General features: G+C 42.8%; 1 protein-coding gene across 1 annotated transcript; it reads right to left on the bottom strand.

Moving 5' to 3' along the window:
* Positions 1 to 244: 244 nt before the first annotated feature.
* On the bottom strand, positions 245 to 15411 carry slc15a2 (solute carrier family 15 member 2). Its single transcript, XM_076031001.1, has 22 exons — positions 15265 to 15411; positions 14206 to 14293; positions 13152 to 13293; positions 12877 to 12969; positions 12141 to 12240; positions 11414 to 11504; positions 11228 to 11305; positions 9768 to 9850; positions 8852 to 8935; positions 8656 to 8745; positions 7693 to 7737; positions 7333 to 7368; positions 5934 to 6022; positions 5042 to 5123; positions 4463 to 4588; positions 3632 to 3796; positions 2907 to 2953; positions 2690 to 2794; positions 1718 to 1802; positions 1491 to 1634; positions 1262 to 1366; positions 245 to 772 (listed from the first exon to the last, which is right to left on the bottom strand). The coding sequence occupies exons 1-22, from the start codon at positions 15271 to 15273 to the stop codon at positions 569 to 571; spliced, it is 2091 nt and encodes a 696-aa protein (XP_075887116.1). The 5' UTR covers positions 15274 to 15411; the 3' UTR covers positions 245 to 568.
* Positions 15412 to 16252: the final 841 nt, after the last annotated feature.

The raw sequence follows: 16252 nt of genomic DNA on the forward strand, positions 1-16252 counted from the left end.
AGGGTCCGATACATCCTGGACAAGTGTCCAACACAGACAAGCGGCCATCCACAGACGCCACGCAGCAAGTCTTGGGGATCCAGCCCACGTCTTTTTGTGATCTTGAGCTTCCTCTCAAATATATCAAGTTACAAGGGGAACTTTACCGTTTCCAACTGAAATTCAAATATAAGATCTCACTTGTATTAGTTGCAAAAACGGCAGCGCTGGTCGTCCCAGTTGAACTGTTGTCGACACAAAACAAAACCTGAAACATACTTTAAAAATGTCTTGTCCCGGACAGTCTTGTAAAATACATAATGCAAACACAACATTTTGTCATTTGACGCATTACACAACTAGTAAAGACAGGAGGTGATGTTCAGAGGTATTAATGCTATAGATAAGAGTCTATTAACAAAAACGTTATGCTTCTGGTCTATGGTTAAAAAAAAAAAAAAATCTTTAATTAACTGGAGTGTTAACATGATTTGTCCAATAATAAAAAATAAAATACATTACAACAGATTCACATAACTGAGCCAGTTTTTCACCTTGAACTGACTGAGACTCGCAGAGCATCGTGCAGTTACATTCTGGTGCTGTTTTGTTTTTTCTCCATGTTCATACCGTTCTTTGTTAGCTCTTTGTCATAATCGTCCTCATCCTCATCGTCCGACTCGTACATTTTGAGGATCTTGTCAGGGTCAACGTACTCGTAGAAGTAAGCCATGATGGAGAAGATGAAGAAGACGGCCACCAGCAGGGCTGCGAACAGCACAAACTCCTTCCACTGAAACAACAAACAGCCCGTCAGTATGCCTTGAGGTCTGACAATATACTGTATATATATATACATACGTGTGTGTGTGTGTGTGTGTGTATACACATATATACACATATATATGTATATATATATATATATACATATATAAATATATATATATATATATGTATGTGTGTGTGTGTATATATATACATATATACATATATATATATATATGTATATACACATATATGTATACAGTCAGATATATATATGTGTGTGTGTGTGTGTGTATACATGTAAACAAATTTTATATGTATATATATATATATATATATATACACATATATATACATATATATATACATACACACACACACATATGCATACAGTGTGTGTACTGTGTACTCATACAAATGTGTACAGATATGTACACACACACATATACATACATAGATATGAATGTGTACACACAGAGAAATATGTATATTTTTTCTTTGTGATGCTTCAGGTTACCTGTGCTAGCCCCGCCCCCTCCGCCACAATCAGCACAATCACGTTCCCAAAGGCGACGGTGAGCAGCCAGCCGCCCTGCAGCACTGACTTCATGTTAGCTGGAGCCTGCGGGAGAGAGCCGGAGGTCCAGGATGTTTTAGAACTGTGACAGAGCAACGTCTTCAAAAGTAGGAACAGGAGCTTCCTGCTGGTTTTTTTTTATTATTATTATTATTATTATTGTTATTACCTGTGAGTAGGAGAACTCCAAACCCGTGATGGAGAACATGACCTCTCCCATAGTCATGAGGGCGTACTGAGGGACCTGCCAGGCGACGTGCACATTGTTGGCCATCACGTCCTCCATGATGACAGGCGTGATTTTGTCCGTGTCCTGTTGCAACGCACAAACGCACATGGGGCTCGCACGGCTTCGCACATTGCTGGCGCCACGTTCAACTCACGACCGTTTCTTACCTGTGTGAGGACGACCGTGTAGGCCGCTCCGAAGTCCAGCAGGCCCAGGTTGATTGTCTGAGAGTTGCACTTGACATCTGAATATCTACTCAGCAGCAGTGCAAAGGAGGGAGACAAAAAAAAAAAAAAGGGTCAAGTTTTCACATTTTGAATGCGCTTCAAAAAAAACGATGTGTCAAAACAGTATATGTAATATATGTAAATAATATATGTGAAGCTAATTTTATGTAATGGCATTATAAATCACTGTTGTTGTTGTTGTTGCTGTTGTTGTTGCCACCAACAACTCTCACACAAACCCTAACCCTAAATGCATCACTTAGGGTGTGCAGAAAAGATGATTAGATTAGATTAAAATATGAAATTCCAAATGTTCTGCAACAGGATTTTGGTTGACATCCACCAAACCTGCTCATCCTGGGACAGAAGTTAAACAGAAAAGTCTTTGTTGGTTTCAGTTCTCCGTGTGTGCTGTGATGTCAGCACGGATTTGAAGAGAAAGAGGTTTTCTTCTTTTATTTTTGTTGTATTTTTTTGCAACTTGCTGCTAAAAAATTAAAAACAGTCAACTAGAAAAGATTTATACTTCATCAAAGTTAAAATACCATGCGACCCTGAGTGCAGGAGAAGCACTCATAGAAAACAGATGTGTGGGTGGCAAAAATGAAGTAATGAAATCATTCCTTGAAATGAAATTGTTAAAAATTTTAATTTTAATTTTAATTCTTATACTTGCACCCCGACAGGGATTATTATTCAAACAGAAGAACAACACGGTAAAATGAAGGCACGCCTGGTCACAAATGTTTTCTTTTTTTTTTTTAAACGACCGTTCACTAGTCTGAGTTTAATGACCTCTACAGCAGCCCAACCACCAGGGAGCGATCTGAATCTCTATACATGTCCGTTTTGTCCCTCCTGTCCTGTCAGCGTGTACGGCTAACTGAGCCGAGGGCTGCCGGTTCTACTCACATGTTCCGATCCACTGCCTGGATCTCAGACATTTGACTGGGAAGAGCATGGAAGGCCACATCTCCAACAGTCAGATGCACTTCCTCCTGCAGCGTGTTGTAGAACCTGTCGGGCCAAAGAAACGGAGGCGCTTCACGTATGTTGTCACGGAAGCAGAGGAGGTTGAAAAGGCTTCAACGGTTTACCTTGCAACTGTCAAATCTCTGAACGCACTTACCTGACAAAAGGACTTCCTGTGTCATTTTTCATTATATTGTCTTCAGCCTACATGGTTATGAAGAGAGAGGGGGAAAAAAAGACCCGTTTTATGTTGGACATGAGAGCAAATGATTTCTGGAAGCTCCGACAGTGCGCCCAATCAGAGGGATGGTTGAACTTTTTTTTCTGTTTTCCCCCCACAATCCTGTGGTTCGCGCTGTTGATACTTAACAGACAGAACAAGACAGACCAGAGATTCAATTCCAACCCTGCGACCTCTCTGCTTACAGTTTGTTTCGATTTCTTTTTCTTTTCTTTTCTTTTCTTTTTTGCTCGAGTTTCCTCTGTGGGAAGTTCAAGTTTCTCAACCTTAAGACGCCACGTTGAATTGTTCAGTAACTCGCTTGGATTCATATCACGCGCCCGTGTGCTTGAGAGCCAAAAGAGATTATTTGAAAAAAAAAAAAAAAAAGGAAGGCAAAGCTTGGAAACCGAACGAATGAACGTCCTGCCAAGTAGATTCAAGCAGACCAATCAGATTTGTCACTGCACAACATTTGCATGTCATCACTATGTTAAAGGTTTTTCCGCAGCATCAAAAACATCCATGCATTGTACATAAATACAAAAAATAATCTACCTTATAATCACTTAACAATATTATTTACCCCTGGTATCATTTTAACACAGTGCTGAACATCTGCCGAGAGTTCTTCGACAACCAAACTGCATATTGACACTCACAATTTTGCATTCGACGCCGTGGAATCCCGGCGTGAGGATGAGGGTGTAGGCCGTCTCCTGGTGCAACAAGTGGTAACACTCCGAGCTTTTCCCTCCTGAAGTGACTTCGATCCTTTGAACATTGCCGCTGTTCCCAAGTGAGATCCTCTCATATTTTTCGGGGTCCTGATCGAGAATGATGAAAAATTAAAACAATTACAGGACGTGAACAATTAATTGATCTTCGATTAATTGTCGATTAAGAATTTAATCGATTAAATGAAATTAGTCGCAATGAATTGAACATTTTTTACACGGGGAGTTAATATCATTATAACAGTGTAGTGGCATGAAAGAGCAATTCACTTGTAGATACTGTGATGGTCATAATACACCGAGAACAAGTTACTTTTAAACAACTTTTTTTAAAAAAGAAAAGTTGAATTGTGACCCATTAGAAGTCCACTTAAAGTCAGAGGATAAATGTTCAGGGTGTTTTTACAGTTCCCTAATGTAAAAATGGGTCTAAGGCTTAAATAATGTGTTCGTTACACATTTGTCATTGTGAAATTTAGGTTCTCGGGAAAAATTGCCGCTTATCAATTAATAGTTAATCGATCAAAAGGGTCAATCAACTAACGATTAATGAATGAATCCATCATTTGCATCCCTAATTACGATGCAAATGTTTTGTCTGTTTGCAACTTGTGATGTCACTTCTCACATTTAAATCAAGGTATCGGGAGAGCTGTCGGGTACTACAAGAGGCTCAATGCGTGCACGGCGCATCGTTGTATTGCGTCGAATGTTCAGCAGCAGGGTAGTGTGTTCGCTTTTCTTCTGTCTGCTTACCTGCAGATGAGGGATTTCGGGCAGTGAAAAGTCGCTGCTGGGGAATTTGACCGAGACGGGATTTTCGGCCAAGTTGAGGACCTGCAGGAGACACTGGCCACGGGGGGCGGGATCCACCACCGTTTTCTAGCCGTGGTAATAATGGAGAGACGAGACAGCAGCACGTTATTTTTCCTGTATATCATCATCATTGTTAAAAAAATATATATATTCTTTTGCAATAGGTAATTGCCCTAATGATGCAATGCGCTTTCAGAAAACCCCAGAGTTCACAGGAAATTCATCCGTATGACTCAAACGTCCGAAGTCTGCGGGTTTATTTGATCCAAACGACTGACTGGAGCTTTTAAACCTCAAACTTTGCACTTATTTTAATATCAACTGTTTACTTTGAATCGTTTTATACTAACAAACCATTGTTGATCGTGTCATCATTCTTATCCGTCCGCCGCTTTTAAAAGGCTCACGAGTCAATCATTTTCTCATTGACTTGTTATTAAGATGCGTTGCATCCCAGGAGCCTCGTTTATGACCGTGACACTGCAGACGTGCAACGCCGCAGGGGGAGCCGATACGTACCACCACGTTTATCTCCACCAGCGTGGCCGCCGTGAAGGCCAGCGCCGCGAAAATCATCCCAGCCGCCATTTTCCTCAGAGGCCTGAAGGACACGCAGACGTCTCGTTAGCGCTCAGCCAAGGTGGTCGAGACTTTATGACTTTATCACGTCTGCATGAAGCCATCAAGGGGATTTTGACATCGCCGTTCAGCAAGCGCGCTGATAAGGCGTTGATTGTTTTGTGATGTTTTTAATCCATCATCAATCTTTATCCGCCCATCTACCTGAAGGCGTCTCTGGAGGCTCTCGGGCCCGTTTTCCAAAAGCCATTCAGTCGATTGGAAAATGATGACCGAAGTCAAAAAGCTCTGCACATGATCAAAAGCAGGCCTGGTTCCACCGACGGTTCTTGGGATTTTCACCAAGATTGCCGCGGTACAATCTGTATACAGGTACTACCCGGAAAATGAGAATATCCTGAAAAGGTTGTTGTATTTCTGCAATTCAACTTAAAAGGTGAATTTGACATATTACATAAATGAATAATATGCAAATCACTATATTTATATATACTACACTATATAAGTTTTTATTTCTTTGGATTTTGCTGATCAGGTCTTGCAGCAATCATTTTCTGAGTTTGTGGGTTTGTGGTTTTAATAAGCTGAAAATCTTAATCAGCAAAGTTACAACAAGGAACTGCTTGAGATGTCAATTTGCGTGGAATGGCTCAATAAAATTTGTTGGTTTCATCTTTTATGTTAAATTGCCAAAATAAGACAACTTTTACTTGACATTCTAATTTTTCGGGCAGTACCTGTAGATTCAATCGGTACTTTTCTGCCGAGGCTCATTACTGCCCCCCCCCCTCCTGGCCTGCGGAGTCTGCAGGAAACACTGCCCTCTACTCACGTGACGTTGATTCTGCACAGGGCAACGAGGGGATATATGACGAGGTCAAAGACGGGCACGAAGAGGAGAATCAGCAGGGCATTCAACATCTAGACAACAGAGAGGGGGGGGGGCGGGGGTGGAGAGGTGGAGGAGGGTAAGATGCCGTTTAAGTGACCCTATAAAAGCTGGAACTCATAAAATCATAAAGGTCGGAATTTGCAAAATATCATTAAGAGCCATAAAAAAAAAAATGACAGGTGCACTGTCGGCTGAGGCGTCCTCACTGTCTCGCATGAGTGCTGTGATTATTGGAGTGAGTGCGTGTGTGTGTTTGTCTGTGTGTGCGTGTGGACTTTGGCATTTCCAGATGTGGACGCCTGACGTGCACAATAGTCTGCTGGAGTTGGAGCTCAGCGGTAATAGATGAAATATCAGATAGGTGACTATATTGCATGGCGTTGATCAGCCAACTGTGATCAGGGGAAAATAGAGGTGACCATACAAGACGCAGTCAAGTTATACTGACAACCAAAGGCCGCACATTCAGCAAATTTCAGTTTATCAGTCACGCAAACATATGTCCATCCATGTCGCCAGTGGACTTCCAGAGAGGAGGGGAAAAAAACACCCGTAGTGCTTTCGCTGAGTCAGGAAGTCAGTGATGAAACACTGGGTTCTGAATTTAAGCCCCATGTGATGTCACAAAGGGCGACGATACCTCTTCCAGGACAGCCACCAGCCAGCTCTTGGCTGATGTGAACAGAGGGCTGACGTGCAACCCTGGAAAACTGTTCAGTCCAAGATTTTAAATAAAGATCTAATACAGGTACTACCCAGAAAATGAGAATATCCTGAAAAGGTTGTTGTACTTCTGCAATTCAACTTAAAAGGTGAATTTGACATATTATATAAACGAATAATATGCAAATCAATATACTTCACGTTTTTATTTCTTTGGATTTTGCTGATCAGGTCTTGCAGCTTAAAGAAAACCTCAAATTCAAAAACTCAGAAAATTAGTTTGAAGGTTTGTGGTTTTGATAAGCTGAAAATCTTAATCCGCAAAGTTGCAACATGGAACTGCTTGAGATGTCAATTTGCGTGTAGTGGCTCAATAAAATTTGTTGGTTGCATCTTTTATGTTAAAGTGCCAAAATAAGACAACTTTTACTTGATATTCTAATTTTTTGGGTAGTACCTGTATATGAGATCGTTAAGTATCGCTTCAAAAGCGTTAGCAGCCTCGCTGAGTTTGCAGGGCAAGAGTCATTTCCACCCGCTGCACGGCTGAAAAAATAAAAGTCAAGGTCCTACGCTCGAAGCTCTGTTTTAATCTGCAGAGGCTGCAGAATATTTTCAGTCAGAACCCAGTTCTTCCCATGTCTGTACATTAACGGGTTGGTGAATTTGCACCCACCTGAATTTGGTCCGGTTTGATGCTGAAGGAGCCGCCCTGCAACACAACAACAACAACAACAACAAACAAAAAAAATGATTGACCGCCGATTAAAGTTTAACTTTCAAACTTTGTGCAGCACATTCTCCAGTAAAAGCGACTTTAACCTGAAAGTTGCAAGATCATCACCACCATAAAAAAAAATCATAAAAAAAAGTCACCGGCTGGAATAAGCAACAGGCAATACTCCCATAACAAAGGGATGGTCCGTTTTATAAGTGACATTGTATAACCATATAAAATCCACCCAGTGGTAAAGTACAAAGTGGACGTTATCTTGCTTTTTTTTTTGTTTTGGTTATCCTATCAGAAGAAACTTACAAAAGCCATGTTCATCCTCGCTGCTTGAATGGTCCAGCGAGATCCCTGCAATAAAAAAAAAAGAATAGCAGTGATAAGTCAATAAAAAATAAGAGGGGAAAAAACCTAAACACTTCACACGATCTATGAAGATCAGATAAGTCAGGATTACACAATCGGATGATGAAGACAGATATTAACAGAACTATGACTCGGAGCCAAATGAGAAACGTGCTGAGCGAGTAGAATTTTGACCACTTTGGAGGTGTTCCCACTTCAAATTGCAGCAATGCTGCCTCCCAATTCATTCACGATTAAACTCAGAGGACAGCATATTTAGCGCTCTCTTTACAGCCTCCTGTTAAAATCCTCCCGTTCTAGCTTCCCGCTAAAACTGGTGCCTTGGTTAACCTTCCGCATGTTTGGGAGGGGGCAAAACAAGGCGGTGTCAAGGCAACGGTCGTTGCGTAATGGCGAGCCTTCAAAAGTTACGTTTGTTTATTTTGGCTAACTTTGAAAAAGCCCCCCGCTACAAAACACAGACCAAAAACCAAAGTGACTAACGCGCTGCTCCAGCTGCCTGTGCTTCTTAGCGTCACAGCTAAACACCACCAGAAAGATAGAAAGATGTTTGTTTTTTTGGTTGTTTTTTTTTAACATTAATTGACTGTTCATAGGTCTGGGAAGTGCAAACCGCAGCACCAGTCTTGCAGCCCCGACCGAAAATCACTGCCTGTAAATCATTATAACAGCCGTATCTTTCTATTTTATATGGCAGGGAAAAAACGACACACGCTACATTCCCCCCCCCCCCCCCCCAGACTAGTAACACATTTGCGCTTCTCGGTGCTAAAATTGTCCATAGAACGGATGATACTGTGTGTAGCTTATCGCCCTGGCTTGAGCACTTACGCCACAGTTGCCATGCTTTTACGGACAGACTTGAACATTTCACAGTTGCAAACCGTGGATGCCGCGTCGTACCTGCTGATCGAACAGGGCCCAGAACATGGGCAGCGGGATGTAGAGAACCAAAACGCGCAGCACCATCTTGATCTCCTGGATCAGGCGTTTCTGATGGGTGTGAACAGAGACAAGGTTGAGGGCGACGGTGAGGGCGAGTTCAGGCCAGAAGGCCTTCAGCTCGGATGTGCGTTCCTGCACGGCCGCGCTCAGTTACCGAGTACTTGTCCTCGGCCCAGTCCAGCCAGTGGTCCCGCTGAGGCTCGCCCTTTGACCTCTGCCAGCGTCGTTTGATGGCAAACTGTCGAGCCGAAGCACACACACACACACACACACACACACACACACACACACACACACACACACACACACACACACACACACACACACATTGGAATGGGAAATTGTTCAGCATTTGTTTATGATCGATCAAGCTGACTGCGGAGGGTAAAATCACTCGGAGCACCTCGCGCGAACAACACTCGAGAGAATCTTTTATAAAAAAAAAAAAAAAAAAAAAAAAAGGTTATTTTAAATCCATCAGATTATCAGGCTATCGAATAATCACATCTTGGCAGGAGGGAACTGATTGAATGTTTTAGCGCCAGGCATGGGTCGATATGAGATTCCAAGATAAGAGAATGTGATAGCAAGAACAATCGCAAAAAAGTTTAGCAGCTTTAAAACTGTGACAAAATCCATGAATATCATGAATATTGAATATTTTTGGCATCAATTTTTTTAACCAATTAGTTAATTCCTCTTTTGCGACACGTGCAAACCTCAATCCAAGCTGGCTTTATTTGCGGACAACATTGCCAAGCTGTGGGGTTTATAACGCGGCGCTGACGTTGCGTACTTTGCACACCAGACTAACTAACTAAACTGATTTTACCACTTTTACCACGTCATTGAAACCAAACGTCGTTAGAAAAAAGTCGTAACCACGTCTCGTGATTACGACTTCCTTTCTTCTGACTTTCCACTCAACTTTGTACCTCACGACGCTGCACACTTCTCTCCTTCGGACCTTTCGTTTGTGCTTTTCGCAGAACTGACGGGCACCGAACCGCCAACATCCGCCGATAAGGAATTGACTCAACCAATGCGGGAAGAAGCGGGAGATGACCTACCCCGATGCATTTGCAGACTTTCAACAGTACGTTGCCCTGAGGAGGAGTCTTCTTGTACATGAAGCTTCCAGCAATGAAGACAACTGCACGAGATGGAAAATGATTTAGAGTTACAGTGGTGGCACAAACGCTAACGGTGTAGCGATCACGTTTTGGTCCTCGCTCGGTTCCATCATCAAAACATTTTTTTAAACACAGACAGGTCTGGCGACGCTACAGCCGGTCCCCCTTTTTTTTTTTATTCTTCTTTTATTTTTCTCGCAACAGCACAACAATCTCCCTTTAACCCCACCCACCCAGTCGCCCACCCCGTCTGCCAATAATACAAACATGGCCTGTTTTCACGGTGAGCGCTCAGCCGTGCAGGAATCCCATGAAGTTCAGCAGTTAGCGGAGTCGCCGCTTCGCGGCCCCGACACAGCCGGCTGTCAGGACGTATGAAGAGTGGACCGTGATCAACAGGAAGCCCCGGCCTGTCGAAAGCAGCGTGCTTAAACTCACTCGCGGCAGCGTGTGCCGTCTGTGAGCTGGGTTGACTTTTGGCACGGAGCAACTTTATTAAAATTACATCATAAAATCATTACGTTACAGTACATTACATTTATTATCTTTATAACTGGCCTTTCATTTTCCATGGTTGCATTTGAAATTAGAGTTGCGGATTATTGTGTGTAGAGTCATATTAATGATTTACCGTAATATGTTCTGGACCATTGGGGGGCAGCTATAAACTGTATTCAATGGCTTTAATTAGACCTTAATGAGAAGAATTAGCATCATATATCGAAAAGGCCATTTTTATTGTCTTGAGACACATTCTAGCAGATGAATGTCGTGATTAATCGCATTAGTGTCCTGAGTTAATTCGCGATTAATCGCAAAGTAATTGCTAATTTTTAACTTTTTTACTTAACAAGATATTTATTTTATAGATTTATTTTGCAGGGAGCCAGTTGGCCCTTACTTATATATGTACGTGTATATATACTGTATACACGTACGTATCTATATACACATAAAAAAATAAAATAAAACAACAGAACACTGTGCGTTGTGAAAAACACAAGCCGTTATTTCTGTTTACAAGTAAATAACCTTGTGTAACAAAGCGAGGTGACGAAAGGATCATGATTGTTACATACGTGGGCTTGGTTACCTAGCATGTGTCCGATCCATCAACAGAAATTATATTACCAACGTGGATGCGTAATGCAATTTGCTAAATATAGCAAATGTCGTTGTGCTCAGGTGCAGTGTCAATAAAGTTCTATTCTATTCTATTATACATGCACACACAGACGCCTGCCCTAGTTCAACATTCGGCACTTCTGTTTTGAACGCCCCATGTTTTGTGTGAAACGCGCACGTCGCATCAACCATGTTGGGCGCTCGCTCGCGTGCACCTAGTGGTGCGGTGCTGTGCTGTGTTGTGTTGTTGTGAAAGGTGAAGCGTCAATTACCCAAAGCCACGACCATCAGAGCCGCCGGAACGCCAAAAGCCAGAGCGTAGCAGTCGCCGCCGAAACACTGCACGTCACCTGGAAGAGCAGCAGGGGTTTGAGAGCAATGACGCCACGCGGGCGGGGAGGATAATTCACCAGCTGCACTCTGAGGTGAGCTGATGACAGCGTCGGCGCCGGGCCTACTTCTCAGGATGGGTGTGATCAAAGTGGACAGGAGGCTCCCGGCGTTGATGGCCATGTAGAAAATGGAGAAGAACTTTTGCCTCTCTTTGCCCTGAAATGCAATGAGAGGGAGGCTCAGGAAATACCCAACAGTGTGCAACTTCAATTAGTGTCCCTGGGTCAGTTTAGCGTCTCTGGCTGGAAATAATCAATCCTTTAAATGTTGTGACCAAATGGAACTTTTTTTTTGTTGTTTGGGGGGTTTTGTTCTTGGACTGGTGCATGGAAGTTGTCACATATCATGTTAAATGCACTTGTGTTTCAATGTTTTGCGTCTGTTGGGGGAAATGTGTGCTAACCCACTTCTGGAATACTTCCTCTGTGACATCACAGAGGAAACCCATACCTCACTGACGCCTCTCTCAAGTTAGTGTCAACAGCCTATATTAACCTAATGCATTTCTAAGGGTCCATTAAAGTGTATGTTTACAGCACAAAACAAGTATATTTGCAGGAGGGCTAAATATCCTGCTTTATGGAGAGCTTTTCTGGACATTGATTACACGAGGCGACCTCACAGGAGTCCCGGCTGAAAAATGTCATCGTAAATAGGTCCAATATACAATCCTCAACGTCACATCTTCTCAGCGACGATTCCCATTTTCTCAATAAAGTCTCCCCCCCCAAAAAAAAAACAAACAACACACACACTACCGTCGCATTTAAAGACAAAGTGTGGCTCACTTACATGCTCCTCATCAAACTGGTCTCCTCCAAACGCTGCCACACAAGGTTTGATTCCTCCGGTGCCAAAGGCGATGAGTACCAGACCAATCATAGACAGAGTGCTGCAACACACAACCAGGGATAATCACTACCGTGAAAGTAGCAACAGTGTATTTTTTTTTTTTTTTTTACTTGCTGAATGCGACAGAGCTCACCTTCCTCAAGGCTTGCTGCTAAATATTTGCATCAAGATCTGTATAAATATTTGTCTGCAACCGTGTGACTAAGGCAGAATTTGCATGTCATTTCTGCAGTCAAACAAGTGTCATTAAAACGTCCAAGGAGATTTTTTTCTTTTTTTTTAAAAAATAATTCTTTGCTGCTTCCCTACAAGCCTTCAGGCCTGGTATTCACTAACAACGAACTTTTCTTTAAGGCCCAACAGGTAAAATTAAAAGAGATCCATCAGCATGACAAGCATTAAAAAGTATGATAACACTTTCAAGCAGCAGAATAAACGGTTTTCGTTCACTAATAGCTTTTATGATGAGTCCACTTGTAAGGAGGCCACCATGTTGGGCCACCAAGTTTCTACCGTGGTCCAGAACATGGATTTGCACATGGCTCTGGGTTTGGTAGGGCAACATTGCAGCTCGTATAAGGAAAACGTAACACCAGGACATTGTTTTATTATTTGGAGACCCGACTGTGCAAGCGTGATGGATCTGAAAGCGGTGAATCAGCTCCGGGCAGCTTACACGTGCAGTTCAGTGTTCCCCACGGTGGGAATGGCACCGACCGACTTGATCACATGGCCGATCACGTAGACGATGGACAGGTAGATGATGGTCCTGTTGACAACAAACAATCATTAGACCCCATTGACGTCTGGCTCGTGTGAGACTTTGCGCCACCGCGGCCACGCTGTCACACGCTGATTCATCTCCACAAGCGGGCGGCGCCACAGGATTCCGCAGAGCTAACGCGGCTATTAAAGTCGCCGTCGGGTGGGAAACAATGGCGGCCGACTCACTTGAACTTCCCGAGCCAGGAGTCGGCGATGATGGCTCCCAGCACCGGCGTGAAATAGCAGAGGCTGCTGAAGGCATGGTAGATGGCAGTAGAGAGGTCCTTGTCCCATTTCAGGTAGGTGAGGAAGTAGAGCGTCAGCACCGCTGAGAATTAGGGACACACTTTGATTATTTAATGGTTAAATATTATTAATATTATTGGCTCAGTGACTTAAAATTAACCTTGCAACATTCACTTTGCAAAAAGCTGTCCGAGTGTGAGCGATAACACCCAGTTGTGGGAATCAGCGACGCCCTTTGTCAAATCCCAAGGGGGCAGAGGTCAGTGACTAACACCCAAAGCAAGTGCGGGTTCCACCCCAAGACCACCGCCCTCTTTTTTTTTTTTTCCTCATTAGCTTTTGTAGCTAACGTGACACGTGAGCAATTCATTTATCAATAGCAAAGTAAAAAAGTAAAACTGATTTAAATGTGTAGAATCACTTTTGACTTGTATTTATCATTCGTTGTTTTTTGCAGGTTTCATAATTCTGTTATGAAACCCGTGCAGGATATCACCTTGTCGCCTGTGCGTGGGTTTTTATTTTATTTTATTTTATTTTATTTTTTTAATTCAAACCGTTTGATAAGAGGTAATGATTTACTTCAGGTGAGGGAACAGATGTCAAATTCAACAGTGTCAGAAAGAGGAGCTTTAAGGAGATAATCATACATCATGCACATGCACAACGGAGGAAGCAATATTAATCGGACACGGTGGATCAATATGTGAAAACAGGAAACAAGTTCCTGAAGTTCACCCTTCGCAGGGCAAACACAAACAGTGATGACTTACGATTAATTTAGCTCAAAAAAAGCCAGACTGTCAGACCCCAGTCTTACTTCTTTTTTCTTCTTCATTTCAAAAAAAGGGAGTACGACTTCTGTTACTGGATCTGCTTGAGTCACAGAACATTTCAAACTAAAAGTGCAGCGTAAACGCTGACACACACACATACTCCCAAAAGGTCAATCTGGACCGCATGGTGTCCAGATGGGACAACAACGTTTTCATACCTTTCATGCCATAGTAAGAGAAGCGCTCGCAGAACTCATTCACAACGATGAAGCAGATGCTGGTCGGGTAATTGGTTCCACAGAGTTTCTAGGAGAGAAGGCAAGAGTTGCTTTAGTGGGGGAAGTGCAACAATTCATCATCAGACTAGCTGGGGAAAGCCCACTTTAGAATCCTGCCAGGAATAACCTTCACAATACACAGTTCATCGCAATGCCCTTTGTGACATCACAGGGGACATTGATATCTGACGGTAATTAAGAAAAAAAAAAAAAAAAAAAAACACTGGTTGGGAAATGTTGCACAGCTTGGGACTGCGCAAAATGTTCAATTTGCTTTTCTTTCCTTGCATTGGTTTAATTGCATCATGGACCCCATTCTTGCGAGAGAGAGAGAGAAAAAAAAAAAAGGCAAGACTGTTATTGTCGTTCCATTCTGCACGTAACTTAACTTGTCGAAGAGAAAATTGGTTTTGTCTGCACGACTTTGTGAGCCCAACTCAAAACAACGACAAATGACAACAAAGAAGACGGACTAAACAGGTTCCCCCTGTTCGTAGTTGTGGACTTGCCCGAAAAACAACCACCCCTGTTTTTATCTGAACGTGTTCACGGTGGTGCCGGTGGTCGCTCTCGCGACGGCAAATGAGGCAGAGCCATCGAGACCGTTTGTTTCATCCGTTCTAACGAACTCGCTCGCCCAGACCGGACCAGAGTGTCGGTACGTGAAGTTCCGGTGCGTGCCGCCTGTTGCAACGCCCAAACACAACCGCCGAACAGTGCAGACTTGAGGGATGACCACTGGCTACAAAAAAAGGAGCATGTTTTGACTCCCGAGAACTATTTATTTATTTATTTATTTATTTATTTATTTATTTATTTGTTTTCCCAGCTAACTCCGAAACGCAAGCGCCCTCTGCCTGCATGTGTCCGAGATGAAGAGAGGGGGGGAACATTTACACGGTGGATTAAAGTGGTCGCTCAGTGACTGTCACCCACATTAAAAGGCACACAAAAGGCGGCACAGACACTAAAAACAGTCGAGCATCTCCTCCAACTTACCCGTCCCATGTTGGCGTCGTCGTGGTTGTCAGTTCAGCTCTGCGGTCCAGTCGAATCGGCTGCTCTGTCTTGACTGACTTCCAAATCCGTCCCACTCCGAGCTGTGCTGTGTCTGTCTGGCTTTATAAACCCCCCCACCACCATCATTTATGATCTCAGCTGACCGGTGAGTTAATGTTCCACCGCCGAAACAGTCAACGTTGTCACGTCAAAGCCTGTGGGAGTAATCGAATGTCAAGGGAGTCCATTGTCGCCTCATTACGCGCGGACATTAACGCTTTTACGGTTTTTTTTTTTTTTTTTTTTTTTTTTTTAAAGAATGGCGTTCTTTGTCTTAAAATACATATGTTAACACTTTTATCCCAAGACTTTAGTGCCGTTGTGATTCTCACGACATGATGTCAAACATCACACGATTCAAAGTCATCATTTCAGACTTATTTTTATTTTAAGATACTTAATCTACAATACAAATATCCCTCTATCTATCCATGCCGTATGTATGTATGTATGTATGTATGTAGCCTATGCATGTCGTTTTTAAATGCTCTCAATGAATGTCATTGGGCACATTTGCATCGAAAATCCGCTTTGCACTTATCTTCATCAACAGTCAATAAAATGTTCAGAACCCCCCGTTCAAACTGAAGTAACGTCAAGTTTAGAAAAACGAGTCGTAATCCTCGTCGTCGCGGTTCAAAATAGACTATGTGCAACGTTTGTTCGTCGGAACGTGGTTGCACCGCCCGCGGGTGTTTTGGTAGGAGATGATCGCCGCTATTGCGCGAAACACTTTGGTGTGATTAAGTAAATGAGAAGGGGGACATCTAGCGGCCAACTGCAGTATGACAGATCAGAATAAAATAAAGCCCATGGTTTGACAGCGTAAAAAGAAATACATTGGTTCCGCATTGAATAAACCGAGGTTATTTGCTTTTATTCTTAGTTTGACACTTGCATCATGTATCCATCCATTTGTGTTCGTTCC

The sequence above is a fragment of the Nelusetta ayraudi genome, unplaced genomic scaffold (assembly GCF_046127955.1).
Source record: "Nelusetta ayraudi isolate G7.1 ecotype Tasmania unplaced genomic scaffold, CSIRO-AGI_Nayr_v1 ptg000031l, whole genome shotgun sequence".
NCBI classification, from domain to species: Eukaryota; Metazoa; Chordata; class Actinopteri; order Tetraodontiformes; family Monacanthidae; genus Nelusetta; species Nelusetta ayraudi.

Bases quoted from the DNA above. Each gene is read 5' to 3' on its own strand.
- slc15a2 (XM_076031001.1), bottom strand. The intron at 6,023-7,332 runs GTGGGTGCAAAT...TCTGTTGTCTAG, and splicing joins TCAAACCGGACCAAATTCAG to ATGTTGAATGCCCTGCTGAT. The intron at 3,797-4,462 runs GTAAGCAGACAG...ATTCTCGATCAG, and splicing joins CCGAAATCCCTCATCTGCAG to GACCCCGAAAAATATGAGAG.